At 43.7% G+C, this 19,387-nt stretch overlaps 2 protein-coding genes across 4 annotated transcripts; one reads left to right on the top strand and one right to left on the bottom strand.

Moving 5' to 3' along the window:
• The first annotated feature begins 191 nt into the window (after positions 1-191).
• Positions 192-4,110, top strand: Vps35 (Vacuolar protein sorting 35). Of its 2 annotated transcripts, none has more exons than XM_044395883.2 (8): positions 192-321; positions 784-973; positions 1,035-1,768; positions 1,822-2,057; positions 2,112-2,450; positions 2,505-3,068; positions 3,129-3,312; positions 3,369-4,110. In XM_044395883.2, the coding sequence occupies exons 1-8, from the start codon at positions 319-321 to the stop codon at positions 3,528-3,530; spliced, it is 2,412 nt and encodes an 803-aa protein (XP_044251818.2). In that variant the 5' UTR covers positions 192-318; the 3' UTR covers positions 3,531-4,110. The 2 variants fall into 2 exon arrangements, with proteins under 2 accessions (XP_044251818.2, XP_070068409.1); XM_070212308.1 differs by lacking the exon at positions 192-321 and adding an exon at positions 413-577.
• Swim (Secreted Wg-interacting molecule) lies at positions 4,043-18,060 on the bottom strand. Of its 2 annotated transcripts, none has more exons than XM_070212309.1 (4): positions 17,885-18,060; positions 6,582-6,781; positions 5,183-6,168; positions 4,043-4,725 (listed from the first exon to the last, which is right to left on the bottom strand). In XM_070212309.1, exons 2-4 carry the CDS (start codon positions 6,742-6,744, stop codon positions 4,582-4,584), a joined length of 1,293 nt encoding a protein of 430 aa, XP_070068410.1. In that variant the 5' UTR covers positions 6,745-6,781; positions 17,885-18,060; the 3' UTR covers positions 4,043-4,581. The 2 variants fall into 2 exon arrangements, with proteins under 2 accessions (XP_070068410.1, XP_016996772.2); XM_017141283.3 differs by lacking the exon at positions 17,885-18,060 and adding an exon at positions 7,982-8,120.
• Positions 18,061-19,387: the final 1,327 nt, after the last annotated feature.

Genomic DNA, 19,387 nt, shown 5'->3' on the forward strand with positions numbered 1-19,387 from the left:
GACTTCAAATATTACAATTTGGTCAAAAAGAGCATATTGCTATTTGGCCAAAAATAAAACTAAATAAAGAGTTTATTGTACGCCGATTAACAGTGAAATTAACAGTGCATTGGTAACAGTCGATAGAAACTGGACTGGAACTATCGATAGAATTACTGTTGTTTTCAGCGTGACCGTTTGAATGTTGTTGGTATATTTTTCAGAGCCGGACGGTATATTTGCGCGGGCACACTAGTTCCACACACAGATGCACATCGCCGAAAATCCAGATATTAAGAGAATAATTGGCTAATTTCGATCCGCCCCAACGCTGAAGTAATGGTAAGTGCGTCCAAGTCCGCCTTGTAGTCGCCAGAAGCCGGGATTCGCGAATAGGCAGAGCAGATTGGCAGAGAGTCGAGTGCTGAGTGCCGAGTGCCCCGAGCAAGAACCGCTGACTGCGCCCCTGTCGACGTCAAAAGGGGCAGCCCGTGGTGAGAAGCAACGCCCCCCGGTCCAAGACCCACGACCCCCGACCATGTACCCCTGGAGCTCCTCCTCGTACGGCGGCCAGGTGCCTAGTGCCGCCAACGCCCGGGTAAATACTCCAATCTCGGATGTGGGTAATCTCCATCCCGCTTATCAGCGCCTCTGGTAATCCTCCTGCTCCGCTGCTTCCGGACTCGATCCGCAGTAAGCCCAGCGGGTTTATCTCGAGCAGTCACTGTTTTGTTTGTTATTTGTGCTCCCAGTCGATTCATGTACGCCCCAGCCAGTAATATCGTCTGCCATGTCTCCTTTCAGACCATGCCGAATGGTTTGGATGACCAGGAGAAGCTGCTGGCCGAGGCCGTTGGAGCGGCGCGGAAGCAGGCCTTCCAGATGAACCACTTCCTGGACAAGGAGCGCATGCTGGACTCGCTCAAGTGCGCCAGCACCATGCTGAGTGAGCTGCGCACCTCCCTGCTGTCCCCCAAGAGCTACTACGAGTTGTGTGAGTAGTATCCAGTATCCCAGTAATCCCTCAGATCTCAACCATTGCCTCTCCCCTGCAGACATGGCCGTGACCAACGAGCTGTGCCACCTGGAGCTGTACCTCAGCGAGAAGAGCGACAAGAAGACGGATCTGTACGAACTGGTCCAGTACTCGCACACCATTGTGCCCCGCCTGTACCTTCTGATCACCGTGGGCATTGTGTACATCAAGAACGACTCCACGCTGAAGCGCAGCATCCTCAAGGACCTGGTGGAGATGTGCCGCGGCGTCCAGCACCCGCTGAGGGGCCTCTTCCTGCGCAACTACCTGCTGCAGTGCACCCGCAATATCCTGCCCGACGTGATGGTGGCGGAGAACGAGCACGAGGGCAACGTGTACGATGCCATCGACTTTGTGCTGACCAACTTCGCCGAGATGAACAAGCTGTGGGTGCGCATGCAGCACCAGGGACACTCCAGCGAGAAGACGCGGCGCGAGAAGGAGCGCGAGGAGCTAAAGATCCTGGTGGGCACCAATCTGGTGCGCCTGTCGCAGCTGGAGTCGGCCACTCTGGAGACCTACCAGCGGCTCATCCTGCCGGGCATTCTGGAGCAGGTGGTCAGCTGCCGCGATGCCATTGCTCAGGAGTACCTCATGGAGTGCATCATCCAGGTGTTCCCCGACGAGTTCCACCTGCAGACGCTCGACCCCTTCCTGAAGTCCTGTGCCCAGCTGGAGACCGGGGTGAACGTGAAGAACATCATAATATCCCTGATCGAGCGACTGGCTGCCTACAACCAGCGAAGTGGCAAGGTAATCCTCGCCAGAATTCCCAGTTATCAGTATTTAAATTACCTATCTTTCAGACCAGCGGCAACGCCATCGATGCCATCATACCCGCCGAGGTGGAGCTGTTCGAGGTGTTCAGCGTCCAGGTGGCCAACATTGTGCAGACCCGCATGGACATGCCTTTGGAGGACACCATTTCGCTGCAGGTTGCCCTGCTAAGCCTTGCCCAGAAGGTCTATGCCGATCGCGTTGACTATGTGGACAAGGTGCTGGGCACAACCGCACAAATTCTACAGCGCATGAATATGAACAAGTGGGTTAAACTCATGAGGGATCACTATGGTTCCTAAATGTTTCTCCCTTGCAGCATCTCGCATCTGCTGTCCGTGAACCAGGAGCTTTCGCGCCTCCTGCGCATCTGCATCGACTTCTACAACAACGCCTTGACCATCATCCAGCTGCACAACTTCTGCCCGCTGCTCGAAAAGTTTGACTACACCTCCCGCAAATCACTGGCCCTGTATTTGGTTATGAATATTCTGGACAACGAGACTCTGGTTACCACGGCTGATCAGGCGGATAGTCTGCTGACGATCATCACGCCGCTAATCAAGGACGATGACACGAACAAAGACGGCGCAGCGGCAGCTGGAAACACAAGTCCGGATGCCGAGGAGTTTGCCGAAGAGCAGGGCGTTGTGGCACGGTATGTTTGATATCCTTTTGCCAAATACCTTTAAAATTAATTTCCCCCTTTCAGTTTCATTCACTTGATGCGCTCTGACGAACCGGACATGCAGTATAAAATGCTGCAGACCGCCCGCAAGCATCTGGGAAATGGTGGCGGACAACGACTCAAGCATGTCCTGCCTCCACTCGTCTTCGCCGCCTACCAGCTGGCCTTCAAGTACAAGGCGATCGCCGAGCAGGATGAGAACTGGGACAAGAAGTGCCAGAAGATCGTGCAGTACTGCCACAGCACCATCAGTGCGCTGGCCAAGGCCGATCTCGCAGATCTGGCTCTGCGTCTGTATCTCCAAGGTGCCCTGGTGATTGGGGAGATCGGCTATACGAACCACGAAACGGTGGCGTACGAGTTCATGACCCAGGCCTTCTCCCTCTACGAGGACGAGATCTCCGACTCCAAGGCCCAGCTGGCAGCCATAACGCTCATTATGTCCACCTTCGAACAAATGTCCTGCTTCGGCGAGGAGAACGCCGAGCCGCTAAGGACGAATTGTGCGCTGGCCGCCTCCAAGCTGCTGAAAAAGCCTGATCAGTGTCGGGGAGTGGTGGCCTGTGCGGCGCTCTTCTGGAGTGGAAAGTATGTGGGGAGGAGAGCTATCTCTTGATTGAATCAATGCTAAAATATCACTTTGTCTAGGCAAAATGGCGAGGAGATGCGAGATGAGAAGCGAACTCTGGACTGCCTGAAGAAAGGCGCCCGCATTGCCTCGCAGTGCTTGGATACTGGCGTGCAGGTGCAACTGTATGTGGAGCTGCTGAATCACTATCTCTTTTACTTTGAACGCGGCAACTCACTGATCACCGTCGCCATGCTTAACCAGGTGACTAAAGAAAAGGTTAAAATCTCCTTAAACTTGAATTAATTGTTTTATTTTAGCTTATCGCCAAGGTGAACGAGGAACTGCCCAACCTGGAGCCCAGCGAGGAGACCAAACAAATCGAGAGTCATTACAAGAACACTCTGGCGCACATACGCAGTCGCATGGAATCCAATGACTCGACGCTGGAGGTATCCTTTGCGGGCATCACACTCAATTAGCCCGGGCCACCCACTTCGGACACCGCCAGCAAGCAACGAAGAGCTGAGAGCCTGCAGGTCGACCGGCCAGGCACGTTTTTATATTGCTAGTTATCAGCTTGCAGCTCGTAGACCGTTCGTATCCAAATTGCTTGTGTGAGAAATGAAATTCCATGGTTAGGAAAGTTGTGGGCCTTCGACCAACTTTTGTTTTGTCAATTTGATTTCGATCGTAATCGTAAGTGCAAAGTAAACACATTCTTGATTATTTCCCCCATTTATTTAGTATGATAGCTACGCGTAAATAACCCCAAAAAAGGATCACTCTATTTAATCCCCCACCCTACCGTACCCTAAAAAATAATGTGAAAATATTGTTAAACAAAAATTATACAATCTTACATACCATTATCGAATTGGTTCATGAATCGCCACGCGCTACGTATAAATATGTATTACAAATAAAGTTAAGAGCAAACTGTTTTCGCCTGGATGTGTGGCCTGGACTTAAGTGAATCAAAACTCGTCATCGATAAACATGTAAAGTAATTCGTTTATTAAAAATATATAAGCCGACTAACCGTCATCGGTCTATCAATCAGTTAACTTAGTTTCCATTTACAATACACGATGAGTTCGCACTCGTACATATCCTACAGACTCTCGCCGATCCAGTATTCGTCCTTCCATCGATCACATGCGCTACAGGGGTGTGGATGTTCGGATTCTTCTGGTTGTTCCTCTAGTTGTGGTGGCAGTAATTGGGGGATGGAGCGGTGGTTAAGTGGCAGTTTCGTGTTGCTTCGAGACCAGTTAGTGGGTGAGAGAAGTGGTTAGGGACAGGCCTGGTACTGCGGGCAGTTAACTTGGTGCGTTCGCGCAACTTAAAGCTAATGTTTTTAGTCACTAGGTTCTAAGCATAAGAATTACAAGTAGAAGCGCCTAATTCACTTTGAGTGCCAAATAGAAAATGGAAAATTTTGAAGCATGAGATAAATTTGTTTTCGTTTCTGCATAGCTAGAGATTGCTCGGTGCGAGGCGTAGGCCCTCTCTGATTACTGATAACTCCCGCTAAGCCGACTGCACGTTGTAGTAGTTGTAGACGTAGGGCCAGGAGGCCAGCACGTACTCCTCGATGCCGCACTCGTTGGAGCCTCGCAGGATGCGGAAGTAGCCGCGCTCTCCCCACCAAGGACCCCACGAGTTGGCTGCGATCTGTTAGGGGAAGATAAGAGAAGGTCATTCTGGATAGCTTGGTCATTATCTATTAGAGCCCTGCGTGAATCATTTAATTTTTGTTTTATCATAGTATGCCATGAAACTTCTGATTTTCTAATTCATTTTTTTCTAATTCATTTCGAATTGACTGAATGAATGAATAATTTTTATGAATTTTTTGAATTTGCCAAATTTTTTGTGTGCATTTTATTAAAAAATAAAAAGTGGAAAACTGCTTAGTAAATGAAATTCAAAAGAAATTGTCGTTTGAATTATTTCGGAATTCATGCCATTCATTCATTCAATTCTATTAAACTCAAAATTCAAATTCATTTAATTCTATTAAACTCTATTAAACTCAAAATTCGAATTAATTCATTCATATAAAACAAAAAATTCAAAATAATTAATTGAATCCATTCATGCAGGACTTTATTATCTATATATTACTCACCCAGTACTTGTCACCATTGTGCTCCTCTCCCCAGCCGACCAGCTTGACCGAGTGGAATCCAGTGGGAGCCTTGCGGTTGGCCGCCGTCTGGCGGTAGACGCCTCCCGAGTACGCGAAGAAGTCCCTGTTCACCCGCATGGTGGCCTGCACCGGGCCGGAGTGATAGATCTCCGCCATGATGTCGGCCTCGCGGCTCAAGCTGTAGGCGGGACCCACCGTATAGAAGGTGTCCCTATCCACGTTGTCCACGGGACGGCAGCCGTTGGCCCGCAGGGAGCGACTGTTGTGGCGGATCTTGCAGGCGTCGCGGTGCTGGGTGTACGGATAGCAGGCCTCGTCGACCACGCCCTTCTTGTGCAGGTAGCGCCAGGCGGCGTCCAGGTGACCGCCCTCGCAGCCCTGCTGGCGGCGGGTGCAGGAGAGGATGTTCTGGGCGGATAGCTTGACGGACTCCTTGCCCTTGCTCTGGATGGCGAAGCGATCGCTGGCCACCGAGGTGGTGGACAGCACCCAGGAGGCACCGCACCAGCCCTGGTCGGGCACTTCCGAGATGTAGCTGGACCACTTGTCCAGGGCGTTGAAGGAGCTGGGCAGCCCGTCGGTGGGATTCTTCAGGCGGGTCATGGCCTTCACGCGATACGTGGGCTCCTTGGTGCCCAGACGCAGCTTCAGTCCCTCGGCGTACTTGCGACCCAACCACTGGTCGTACTTGCGGGCGGACCACCCGAGTCGGTGGATGGAGTTCACCCCGTTGATGATGTCGTCGTCGGTGAGGCACAGATCCTCGTCGCACTTCACCTTGCCGCCTTCCAGGCAGCGGCACTCGTTGCAGTTGTCCCACGTGCTGTTGAACTTGCTGAAGTAGACGCCCTTGTGCTCGCAGGAGATCACTGGGTCGGGCTCCCTCAGGCAGAAGGAGCGGTAGTCGGGACAGCAGTCGCTGGAATCGTCGCGATCGCAGAATTCATCGCAGTAGCAGAGGGTGGCTGCAAGAATAAGGTTCAAAAAATTAGAAAAATAAAAATAAATGCTCTACAAAATTTAATAAATAAATACAAAGATGTAACCTTTATAAAAATCCTATTAAATTGCGTGATTGTTAATAAAAATATTTCAATTTTGATTTATTTAAAAACCAAATTTTAATTATCGCTTTTAAAAATTACTAACTTAAATAAAATAGTTAATTTGAACATTTTAGCAAAGCAAAAAATTTTAAAACTTTAATTTAAAATCTTCTATACTAATATTTTTTCAGGGTATTACAATAAACTAATTATGAATGTAGATGTTTTAAAATAACAAGTTTTTTTGCAATGTTAATTATAAAATGGAATACATCAGTTACTTATAATTCAAATCATCCCTTCCTTGTTAAATATTAATTTAAAAGACTTACTGGAGATGGGCAGCGAGCAGCCGTCGTGCCGATCCGTGCAGCAGGTGTTGCGCAGGGCGCAGTAGGGACCCGGGAAGTCCCGCTTCAGGGTTTGATCAAAGGCGCTGGCCACGCCCATTAGCAGGGCCAAGAGGCCCACCAGGTGGGCGGGTTTGATGGTCATGGCTCGTATTCAAAATCAAACGTATTCAAATCTGCAACTGAAGCGGGAGAAGTACGGAATTTTAAATTTGCACTCATCTACATTATACTATCTTATCGCTAAGATCAACAAGAAGATAAAAATCTTGCAATTTGTCAACAATTAATTGGGCAAATACACGAAATTCCTCACATCGCGCATACGACCCGTGCAACGAAGTAGAAAACTTAGTCAGAGCAGGAGAAACCCGTTCGGTCTGGGTGGGATAATTAATTGGTATCTTTCGGATACGGGCGGCTCCTCATCAGAAATTCTCTGGCCGTGCACAGACAAACAGTTAACAGTTAGCCCCGCTATATATATTCTGATGACGCCAGCTGGTTTGCCCGATCCACGAAACCCTGCCAGCGGTTTAGCCCAAAGCGTTTCTTTTCCCAAACTTTTTTCCGGTCCGTTTTGGTCTCTTTGATTCGGCAGCGAATTCAAATTTGCGCACACCAATCGAAAAATCTGAAAAATCACTCTCCGAAGCGCCCCTTTATTTTATGATGTTTTGGCGCTTTTATATATTTATGTTTTTCGGCAGATAATTCTGGAGACGGAGACGAAGATCAAACTTGTTTATCTCCGAGAACACGAAGCGAAGCCCAAGAAGTTTCATAAATAAATGCAAATTGCAAATAGATTTTCCTGTTTCGCCCGCTGGCTCAGCATTTTTGCCCCGAGTGCCACAATAACAATGTGTATTCAATTAAAAGACACAGCCATATCACACACATAAATTTAGATATCTTCAGAATCACTAGTGGCTGTGGCCAAACAAAAGTCGCGAAGGTGTTCAAACATTCTCCCCACCCCATGGCTTATTATTATTTGATTTTTTCGCTGTCGATTGTTCGCTAATGGTGAACCCGTTTTTAATTTAGTGATAATTAATTTGAAAGTTCGTGTTGATAATTAATTGCCCAGCCAATTGGCAATAAAGTTTTGGCGTGAGTGAGAAGCAGAAAAGAATGAAATTGAATTGTAGTTGGAGCCGTGACGAAGGGGTCTATAATTAGAAGCCCAGTAAATATTGCGGATTTTAAAACTCTTTAAACACCGATGTTTATTCCTGGCGGAGCCAGAGATATGCCTGAATTCCAGGCCTCAATTTGAACTCCAAACAATCTAGACTTTGCTGACACAGCAGTCGGTCTGGTAAACAAAGTTGCCTCGAGAACCGTTTACTTTTCCAGTAACCGTGCGCAATACTAACATTTTGAAAAGTTTGCACAATTCGAGTCAAATGCCCGCACTTTATGGCCAATATCTGGAAGAGTTTCGTCTTTTGATTTTATAATATTATAGGTTCGATTGCCTTATCGCGCTGTTCCTACTTCGATCGCGGCTGGTTGCTGACTGAATTCAGCTAGAATTATGGGCCACCACATAAGGTTGCTGCTGCTGCTGCTTCTGTTATTGTTGCTGCCGGCAGCGCTGCTCTGCCGACCGATCTCGGGAGCTATATAGCCCATAGCGTAGGTGGTGGTCTACAGAGCGACAGAGAGAGAGCCGTCCTGCTGTTACTGTTACTGCTGCCACTGTGGCGTATACGTCATTTGTATCCGATGGGCGAGAACAGAGCGCATCCCAAGGTATTTTGGGGGGCAAAATGTTTGCCCGAATTTGGCAAACGCAGAGACAGTGGCTGTGGGAAAGTATGTGGGCGGATGTTTTGGTATGCAGCCCACCTATAAGGTCAGAGATCATTAAAAACCACTTTTCGCGTGCAAATTCCTCGCCGAATTTTTGTGCGCAGTTAATTTTAGTATTTGGGTTTGTTTTTGTTTACTCTTATCTGGTCTCAGAAATTGATAAGATATATGTGTGATAATTGGACCCAATTCGAGTTCAAGGCCCCCAGGCCATAATCGAATAAAATGTTATTAAGGTAGGTGTGTGCGAAATTTGAATACCAACTATAGCTTCGAGCAAAGTGCAGAGATTTTTTTTATATATTTTAGATATATAGATGTTGTTTTGGCGATGTGATCATCGCCAATCTGTCTGCCATTTCACTTAACTTCGATCTGCTCTTTGCATACAAGTAATTATCATTAAGAGCACTTGCAATACCATATAGACCGCATCATCTCAGTTAACTGCGCGTCGTCATCGAGCGGGATGATCCCATTTTTCATTACGCCAAAAACAAACAAACAAACTATGCCGTCAACCTTTATTTACTTATCGATGAGTCCCTCTTAATCTCGAAATTGTGAATGAATGGCCAGTCGGTAACCGGAAGTAAAGTATTGTTCATGATTCAGGGTGTAAGCATTTCCCTTTTATTACCTCTTAATATTGGGAACGATAGAGTGAATCATAAACACTTCTCCATTAACTGGGCAAGCAGAAAAAGCCGAAAGCATTAGGATATCTAATTAAAAAGCATGTCTCCGCCGCTGAATGGGGAACAAATCAGGCCACGATGTGTGAAATAAAGCCATCAGACGACATTAAGTCGCTCTGTCGCCCGACGCGATTTGCATGACATTAAACTTCGGTTTTATGAGCGATTTCTGTCCGAAAGCTGCCGGCCAAATTACGATTTGAGTCCGAAAGCAGACAAAAGCCCGCCTAGAGATTAATGGAGAGCGGAGCGAATGTGTCGCCTAATGGTCAAGTCAAACTCGGGTATTGGATAAGATTAGACCCCAAAGAATGCCAGATAATGCAATGTCAACTAAAAATAAAACCATGCTAGCTTATCTGATTGCAAGTGCAATGCGTATCCGTACCCTGACATTCAAAGCGCATGAGTTGTCCCTGAATATTTGTATCTAATTTGTAGTAATAACAAAACAGCACGACAACCGTTCAGTTGGGAGTAAATTCATGATATTTGGAATGCAATTAAAGCGAACTATCAACGTGAGGGATTGATGACAATCTGGCGGGTAAATGAAGTCATTAAATGTCGTCGTCGGGTGAATGAAACACGTCCGACTGGCTGCCTTATCATCGCGCGAATGCCTAACTTGAACTGGCCAATCAATTAGCGGGTATTTATACAAACATAATTATGCCATTATTTAATTGGCCCCCTGATTAGCATTATTTGTGCGGCTATGCGGTCCAAAAGGTATTTTATTGATATTCTGGCCATACGCACTGGGGCCCCTATAGATTGGTGGAATTCCAAAGCATTGAAGTCATATTACCGAATCGAAGTGCTTGGACTTCAGGTACTTGAAGTCAGAGCAGGCGGAAGAACAGCATTATTGATACGCAGAAAGTAGTTCAAGAACACGCCAATCCAATGCCAATCCCACCTGTCATGTAACTTCCTTATCGCGGATGTTATCGATACGATTTACATTGTTCAATTTGGTGACTGAGATTCATAGTATTTCGTCATAGCGCCAATTGATAAGTTGGATGGGTTGGCGTCGTAAAAGTGTGGAAACTTTTGCCATAAATTGAGAGGTTCCCCATGAATGCCGCTTTATTGTCTGCGATTGCGATCGGAATTTAAATCAGATCTCCCTGTCACTTAATTCCAAAGGAATTCCGCTTTCATAAGTATTTGTTTTTAAAGAAATTTCATTCGGCCCATTTAATTTTCAGGCTATTTTCCGAATTTAATAACTGTGGTTAATGGTTTCCGAGCCGAATATACCAGAGAATGCATAAATATTTGCCAGAATTCATTGAGAGTTGCCAAGTCATTTTCAACCATCCATAATCAATTTGCTGATCATTAAAAAGTGTATTTATTTACTCGATTCTTTAACGGTCTGTCTTTGTTTATGTGCAATTGCGAATGGGAATTTTGAACTTGTTGGTGAAGCAATTAGTGAAGTATAAACCAGAAGGAATTTCGGCTTTCTCCTTGATGTTCGGGGTCACCAGCTGAAACGGCAACCTTGATGCGATCGATTGTGTGGATATTTCGGCATGATTTTAGTGAAATGCAGTGGGATAGAGGTATTTGTTTTGATTGCAATTACAATTACGGAGAAATTCCGTCTAGAGGAATTTCAAAATAAATCCTCAAGGTCGAGGTCCCTCCATTTGGCACGCAATATTCGCATCACTCACATTTCGGAGGAATGCTGGTCAAGTAGTGACGAAATAGAGCAAGTGGATGTGTGACCACAAACCGAAAACAGAATTGAATTAATTTCGTTTATCAATTGGGACAATTTCTCGGTCGGCAGCCACAAACAAGAAGAGAACACGAACCTTAAGAGGGGTGGAGGTCACTTTTTTTTGGCATATTTGTGTTTAATATCTCAAATTGTCGATTCGTTTCAATTACACTCCACTTGTCGGGCATCGAGTGCAGGGCGTCTGTTTTGTTTTATGCAATTCAAATACTTTTTGTTCGGCTGCCTGACATTGAAAGCGAATTATTATTATTATATTAACAATTAAGGAAAAAAGAAAGACGAATGTTCGGCGACAGAGGTGTCAGGCATATTAAACGCGGGAATTGCTGGTGCGCCAAAGTATTTTATTTATACGAGTGCAGAAAAATGTGCTGGGAATTTGACAGTTTGACAATTGGTTTATTATGGCTCTCGACCAGCTGCCCGATAGCCAATTTATTGATCGGTTTCGATTTCAGCACTGTTTCCGGGTGCAACACCTAGCACACCCCATCGTTGTTTTTTTTTGCATTTCCATTGTTTGCATTTACAATTTACGACCCACCATTTGGTTTTTGATTTAGCCAAGCGCATGAGATCGCAATATCATATCAGCTGATCGCAGCGATTTGGCTATTTATAAGAGTTATTTCACGAAAGATTGGAAAGCAATCGAAGCGGCCAAGCGGCTAATTTTAAAACATTTGCAAACACTTTAGACCGACGTCATCGTTTAATGAGTTTGGAATATTCACGGCTAGCTGGAGGATATTTATGCGTATTTCTGATAATCGCTGGCCCAGCGATTAGGTGGAAATTTGAAAATAGAACACATCACCCTCCCACTTGATTGCTTTTTCTTGGGGCCTTGAATATGGAAATCCTTGATCAAGATTATCCCATCTTGTCAATGTCGAATGCGGCGGAATCACCTGTTTATCTACGGCGAACAATCATTTCCCTGTTTGCGTTTTATTAAAAGTCTTAAAACAAATAAAACCCAGCACTTCTGTTGCTTTTCTCTAGATACGAGATTGTTTTTCTCCAAAGTTGTTGTTGATAATTAATAATTTGCTCATCGAAAACAATTCAAGGGGCGGCGGTGGATGTGTGTAAGCTTCTATATTTAGCCATAGCCGTCGACTTATTAGCAGGGCAGGTGTACTGGGGTACTCAGGTTCTCTTAAAAAAAGTGCACTCGAGTGCCCCCACACACATCGGGTAATATTCCTATTTTTTGGCATGTTTGCAGTGATTAGTAATTATCGCACATGTCAGTCAGCAAACAGGGGGTCTCCAAATTAGGTGGTTTGTCAATCATCTCCCAAATTCGTCATCATCATTCACTTAAAACCCCTCCACACACAAGATACAAGATCTATATTATATATTCCAAATGCATTTCAATACAAAAGCGAGATCAGATGTTTTCAAGGCTGTTCCGTAAGTCGTAACATATTGGTTGGGAGAACAAGGCCCTCAAGCATTATATAGCGAGACCTAGCCCAATCGTCACCTCTCGCAAATCCAAGAGAGAAGTAGGGAGTGTTCCACTCAGTCAGGGCTAAAACTGGTTGGGAATTATTGGTACCCCGCGAGGGTAGAAATTTCGTTGATAGCACAGCAGATAATGTTATGGGGTCTGTTACTCTAACAGCTCTGTTGAGCTCCACCGGGGCTGAGTGGACGAATTTTAATGGGCGCTTTTCTTGGCGCTGATTTATGGAACTGGCCGGGGTCTTCAGTTTTTGTGTTTATCGCAGCCGCTTTGTTTGCCGTTTAATTTTCGCTCTGCGGTTGTGCTAGCACTTAACTTAAATGCCTCGCCATCAAGTTTCTAGATTGTTGCAGCGAAGGGAACAAAAATAAACTGTTGGGCTCATAAAGCGGTGAGCAAAATAGACAAAATGATATGTTTACAAGCCGTCCTCTCGTAATAGTTTTCTGGGTGATATAATCCACGCTAAGCGGTTTACTCCCCCACGAATTAATGACGTCAATTTGGGATATCATTATTGGAAAATATTTGCTGCATCTGCTATTATTTAGCGGTAAACAAATTAATTGTATTATTTACTTCTCGATGGCTTTATTTGAAAACAAAAATATTTGTAAACAAAAGTGCCAAATTCTAGAATATAAGTCTTTTTCTCTAACAGATATCAACTTAAATTTATCAAACATATTAAATTTTCACATTCAACAAAAATTTAAAAAAAATTCTTCAAAAAACACAAAACTCTGATAATTTTCGGCGAAACATTTTCAGATTTTTTTTATAACCATTACATAATAAATTGTATTTATTATCAAGAATTCGGTGAGCAAGGAAAACATTTTTTGATAAATATGTAAAACAGACTACACAGCTGCCACTCATTGATTTGACCAGAGATTGTGAATGGAATTGTTTCCCGTAATATAATAATACATTTGTCGATTATGAGTGTTATCAAAGTTGCGGAGTTCGACTCCCTCCTCAATTATTCGGGATTTGCAATGGCTAACATGTGCTCAATCGTACTTATTATTAATTGCCTTGCATATGCGAACGCGACAAATGTTTTAATTATATTGAGAGTAGTGCTTTCGATACGGTTTGTCCCATATTCGACCGCCTACAGTCGGTCTCATGGGCTTCGAGCTTCGAGCAGGCCAGTGGGACAAGTCTGGTATCTGCGATCTCGTCAGCTGCCCCGCCCTCCGATCTCCGATCTCCACCTTCCGCCCCCTGGCTCTGGGTTTAGCTTCGCTCGTTACCAGACAGTCGGACTTACATATATCTGAGCCGCAATCTGAACCCGAACCCGAATCCGAATGTTATACAAGCGGCTTGTCTGTCTGGAGCGTTGGTGTCACTCGGGGTTCTATTCATAGCCGACTTGATTCTGATTTAGCCTCTGATTCGCATGACGAATCTTTTCTTGGCACTTTCTTCAGTACGCCAATCAAGCGAAAAAGGTAAAAAGGTAGCAAATTTCGGCCTAAGGCGAATTCATTTGAAATTACATTCACAGCTGACCGAAAAATGGTCTGTACTTATTCGCAATGCATTGCCAAATAATAGGCGAACCGTGAACTAACATCCACAGCCAAGTGTTTTGGGGCATGCCAAAAATGTTATTCGAAACAGATGGCAGGTTTTGAGATGCCATGCAATTACTTTTACTTTTCGACAGAGAATGACACTTTAATTGCCTGCATTCGAGGAAAAACACGGGGCTATTTATTTAAATCAAGAAGTAAAACGTTTGTATATTTGGAATATTTATAAAATCGTTTTGGTTGCGGTGTTTTCATTTCAATAATTTACGATTAACAAAAGAAAATATTGACTTTTTATTAAACCAGAACAAAAAAAAAAAATAAAAAGGAATAATTATTTTTGACATTCGGTCTTTAAAATTTGCTTTAAGTTCAGAAAAAAATCGTTTGTGTTAAATTAATTTTGTAACAATTTACTATTCTTTGGGGGTTCTTATTTTTAGAACGCCATAATCCTAAATGGGCTTAATGGGTTAATGAGCTACCCGAAAGAGCCTCCTTAACCCAAAGTGCCCGCGACAATTCTCGCTTTCGCGGATGTTTGCCCCATTGTTACGGCCAGAAAGTCATTGCCAATGCCAAGTGCGAATCATTTGGCGTGCGATAGATACAGCTCTATCTGTATCTGTATCTCGTAGATACACATACAAGTCGTGTACATGGGCCTGCTGATTCGTGGATACGCGATTTTATTGCGGCCTCATCCAATGTCAGTGACACTCAACTCAGTCAGTGTCAATGTCTGCACGCCGATGACAAGGCATTCGCTCATCGGGCTTAATGTGTTTCGTATTGTATGGTATGGTGAAAAAAGTGCTATTTGGCTGTGCGACTGAATCATTGCGATGCTATTCAGATACATGTTCGGATATAGATATGACGTGCCCCCAACCGAACCCCAAAAATTCCGTTTGCCCACCTCTTCGACACTCGTCAACTGTCCAACAATGTCGCCCCAATTGTTGTTTAGTTAATTCTCATTCCATTATTTTGCGCAGTTAGCCCAAGAACTTTGTGTGATGTTAATGGGCGATATGTCATCATAAATTAATTGCCCTCGAATAATAAATTAATGGAACAAAAGAGTACCTAAACTAAATATCTCATAAATTAATTGTTCACTCGAAATACATAAATTGAGGAATTCTCACTTTTCCATATAGAAAAGTAAATTATAATTGGGTAAGAAGAATGACTGATAGAAGTATGTGTAAGAAATATAATGTATAATTTAAATATCAAATTAATATTAAACTTTACATTTTTGGATAAATAATTGTTTTGGAATATATTTTTAATTTATTAATTAATTTATTTTTTATGTAAAGTACTTGAATAAAAATATTTAAATCTCTTGCCAATAAGGGTGTCTGAATTAAGTATCTCACGGATAAGCAATTGCCACTTTGGTCGACGTCCACTACTCATTCGTGAACTTTTATGGCTTTATTCGCTCTATCTATCGATCTGGCTGGCTGTCACTTTCTGGACCGGGGTTTCACTTTGGCCAAGTTCAATTAGCACTGGTTGCATAATTGAAAGTGCCAACAGGTCCCCCGTTTTCGGTCGCAGGGCGCCACTTTAGCGCTCGCCAAGGTGTGAACAGCTAATGGGTCACAAATATAGTGTTCGAATGGGGAAAAGCAAATATATAGCACATGTTTCTTGGCCAAACAACCTAGCCAACTGACCAAAGAGGCCTATCAATGCAGGTGGGCCGTGACGTCAGGTAGATCCGTATTTGCCGGCACAGTCGAGTGGCAATGGGGCATACGATAATCGGCGGTGACGTCATTTGTCAACCTGCTGACAGCCGAGTGATAGCTAAATGCATTTTCCATTTAGCGCCATTGAATCACTGATTGAATGGGAGTCGATACGTGCCATAAATCAAATTCAGCGGCAGTGGCAAGTGCCAGATCGTATTTCCCGTCAAATGGCGAATAAAAATGGTTAAATTAATAAGAAATAGATATGATGCATTCCATCACCGGCGAAAGGTCAGAGTTGAGTGACGGGGTGTGTGTGGGAGTCTATTAATGGCATCCAAGCCTCCGGCGAATCACAAGCACATTGTAGTAATCGTAATAACCATAATAACCATTCGAATCAATTACGAGAATATTCTAAGACCCGAAGCGTGTCAACTGCAAATGACTAAATGTGTGCATTTACCATATTTTCGTACTATACCGCATATAGCACATAGCAATAACCTTAACCGTTCGGCTAACAGTGCGTATGAGCCATATATCAAAACGATGACGGAGCAATTGACGGCAGAATGTAAACTGCTTGCGATGCAATTTACATTTTAATTGCCGCTTTTCGAGCTGACTTGTGTTTGCCCAGGCCAATCCATTTAAATGGCGCTTTGCCTAATGACACCGTCACGTTTCCCCCGTACAGTGGGCACCGACTAACACTTTCTCGATTCCGATTTCGATTCCGATTTCGTGGTATGCAAATCCGAGCCATCTGAGCTACTCGAATCATTGATTATGCAAATGCCGCAGAGGTAATCAAATGAGTCTGAGGGTTTGTGGCAAAATACTTAACGAGTCGTAAAGTCTCTGAGAATTATGTAAATGCAAATAGGATCGGCGACATAAAGATCGTAAGTATGGCAGGGAGGAGGAATTAATTTCGGGGCCCGAAGTTAGTGTGATACACAGTTCAAGATCCCCGAACCCGAACCCTAAGTATGACATCACCTGGACAAGACCAGTAGCTATTTGTTTGTGGCTATGCTTTCAGCCAACTCACCTTCGTCAGGTGTGTGAGTGCGTTTGTTTTTGTTATTCAGGGGCTGCGAAGGGGGAGGTGCCGGAACTGGACCGGATTGCGTGTTTGCGTTGTCCGCACAAAGATGAAAAACTGACAAATTTATGGGATTAGCAGCGATGGAGAATAATACAGCTATCGAAGCTGTATAATAGCGAATATTGGGCTGCTCTGGTTTTTCGGGTGTTTCGTTACAGATTGCTCGAGCAGCGCTTCCTGCCCAAATTCTGGTTAACCTTAGAAACGAGACCAGCTGAATATTTACATAGAGAGGTATTTGTGATTTGACTTTCGTGATATCAGACCCCTTTCAGGGGTTATCACAACACCAGAATCAAAAGGATAGTGCATTCGGGGGTCTGGGTGATCTGCATTCGAAATCCCATTTGTTCAAGTTCACGGTCAGTGGAGCAAAATACACAGAACTAGAATAACATGTTCCCCTGACGGCAGCAAAATTATTCTAATGCCGAAAGTAAACATCGCCGGAGGAATTCCAGCTGCACATCGAAAATAAGACGCAATCCCCAGGTTGTCTGTTTGGCTTAAGATCCATATACAAGTTCAGCGCCAAAAACCCACCTCTTTCTTCCGCGATGATCGATTGCAGTCGTGTCGGTCGGTTTTTCTTTCTATTTTAAATAGCGTGACTATGGTAGATTTTGCATCCGTATCGGGTGAAGGCATCTGCATCTGCATCTGCACTGCACCCACGAACTGCCATCAGCGCTTTTGGCCAGACCCGATCTTGGCCCAAAGTGGCACAGCCATCTTCCAGACTTTCTAGTGCGTCCGTCCTATGAAAAATGCAAGTTTGCTCAGATCTCTGATAAGTCTTGTGTTTGTTGTCCAACAATTTCCGGCAGGCGAAAGGTTTAAAAGTCAGGCTAAATGGGTTATCTCAAAGATTTGAGTACCCAAAGTAGAGCAAATATTTGAGGCTATAACTCGGGATCAGGCTGCTTGCTTTGTCTGATTAATTAGCGAGTGCCAACTGATAGCTGTCACTGCGAGTTCCACCTACTGTTGTTTTTCCGACTCGAATATCTGTCTGTTAACCGCAAATCCGGAGACAATCCATCTGATATCGATTTCCCGCCAGGCCACGCATTAAATTTCAGTTTCAACACTTGCTTTGGGTTGCAGTTCGATCTGGATTCGGTTTATCTAACTATTTATCTACTTTAAATTCTCACCTGTCGCAGACAATCAACCAAATTGGGACTTTAATCCCAGAAAAGACACTCGCGCACTATTAGTTTGCTAACCGAAAGTCAGCTCAAATTAGCGTCAAATTGGGACGGAAATTCTAAAACCTCAACAGATCCGCACGCGCGTTTGCTGTCGCGACAGTTTTGGAATCCAGACTGAGACTGAGCCCAGTTAGCCAAGTTAGACTGAGCTGCGATCTGAGGACCGCGAATGGGGAAACGACGCCAACGACTCCAAAAGCCGACAAGCTGTTGCCGACAAGCGATTTGCGTTTTGCGAGCCCCTGACGGCTTCCACTTTTCGCTGAGCCAACAAATCGTTGAACAAGCAAATTTTTGAGAACTTTTAAACAAAAAAGGCACAAAAAGTATATTAAGAGTAACCTTAAACAAGGACAAGGCACGAGCGAAACTCAATTCCAGCATGTTTGCTCAGTGAATTGCTTCTTAAGAAAATACGAAGATTAATTAATGTATATTAAGTTTATAATATTTATATGAAAAAATATAAAGTTTTTAATTTATATTTTTTTTAAATTTTAGAATGGTCTCATTTTGGGTTTAATTAACATTGCCTGTTGTTATAAAATACACTCATATAAAAAGGAAAGAATATTTGTTAATCAAAATTGTTTCAAACTGGTTTTCCCCAGTGCAAAAGAATTTAAACATATTTTACTAGATAAAACTAAGAACATTGTAGTAACCCCACCCCACTTTAAGAAAATTGTTTCATAAATGACACCGAAAATATTATTCACCCTGAATTATAAAAATGTGCCTCAATGACGATATTTTTTGATAAAACATAACACAACACAATTTTCTTGAAAGGAAATATTTTATCAAACTAAAAAAAAATAAAATCATTTTTGCGGAAAATTTTTAAAATTAATGACGAATAATTTTTGTGTAAGTAAATAAATTATTCGATTTAATTTAATTTAAGAAATACTTTTCTAATTTATTTTTAAAATTCAAGTAAATTGCTAAAATTTCTTCTTTTTCAGTTGTTGATTTCAGGGCTTGAAACAACGATGTGTATATTTGCGAAACAATTCAAAAAGTATTTTTGAATAATTCGTTTTAATTAGCCTGTCTTCGAATGCAGTAATGTTAGCTACAAAATGCCCCAACATTTTCTTGGCATGCTCACTAATTGAGTTATTGAAGTCGATGGGGCAAGGACAGTGCCTTGGAAAAAGCGATCCTTAATTGCGTAAGCGACGAGCGAACATTAAGCTTAATTGTCCGGAGCTGCGCCTTCGATTCGGCTCACTTCATGTCAGGCGCATTTAAATAAATTCCGTTGAGTGAGCTCCCATAAACAAGCCGCAGACAATTGCAAGTCAAAGTCAAAGCGAGTGAAGGAGCTGTGCGCTTCACATGCGTGTGGGAGTCGATATATCTACATATCGCCAGTCGGGGATCCAACTGCCGGCAATGCCAGTGCTTGAACCTGACATTCAGCGAATTCATATTTATTCC

The sequence above is a fragment of the Drosophila takahashii genome, chromosome 2R (assembly GCF_030179915.1).
Source record: "Drosophila takahashii strain IR98-3 E-12201 chromosome 2R, DtakHiC1v2, whole genome shotgun sequence".
NCBI classification, from domain to species: domain Eukaryota; kingdom Metazoa; phylum Arthropoda; class Insecta; order Diptera; family Drosophilidae; genus Drosophila; species Drosophila takahashii.

Excerpts from the sequence above, each read along its gene's own strand:
- Vps35 (XM_070212308.1), top strand. The coding sequence starts at position 518 with ATGTACCCCTGGAGCTCCTCCTCGTACGGCGGCCAGGTGCCTAGTGCC. Across the intron at positions 1,769-1,821 it reads ACAACCAGCGAAGTGGCAAG|ACCAGCGGCAACGCCATCGA; the intron begins GTAATCCTCGCC and ends CCTATCTTTCAG. Across the intron at positions 2,451-2,504 it reads GAGCAGGGCGTTGTGGCACG|TTTCATTCACTTGATGCGCT; the intron begins GTATGTTTGATA and ends TCCCCCTTTCAG.
- Swim (XM_070212309.1), bottom strand. The coding sequence starts at position 6,744 with ATGACCATCAAACCCGCCCACCTGGTGGGCCTCTTGGCCCTGCTAATG. Across the intron at positions 6,169-6,581 it reads CTGCTCGCTGCCCATCTCCA|CCACCCTCTGCTACTGCGAT; the intron begins GTAAGTCTTTTA and ends TTATTCTTGCAG. Across the intron at positions 4,726-5,182 it reads ACAATGGTGACAAGTACTGG|ATCGCAGCCAACTCGTGGGG; the intron begins GTGAGTAATATA and ends TTCCCCTAACAG.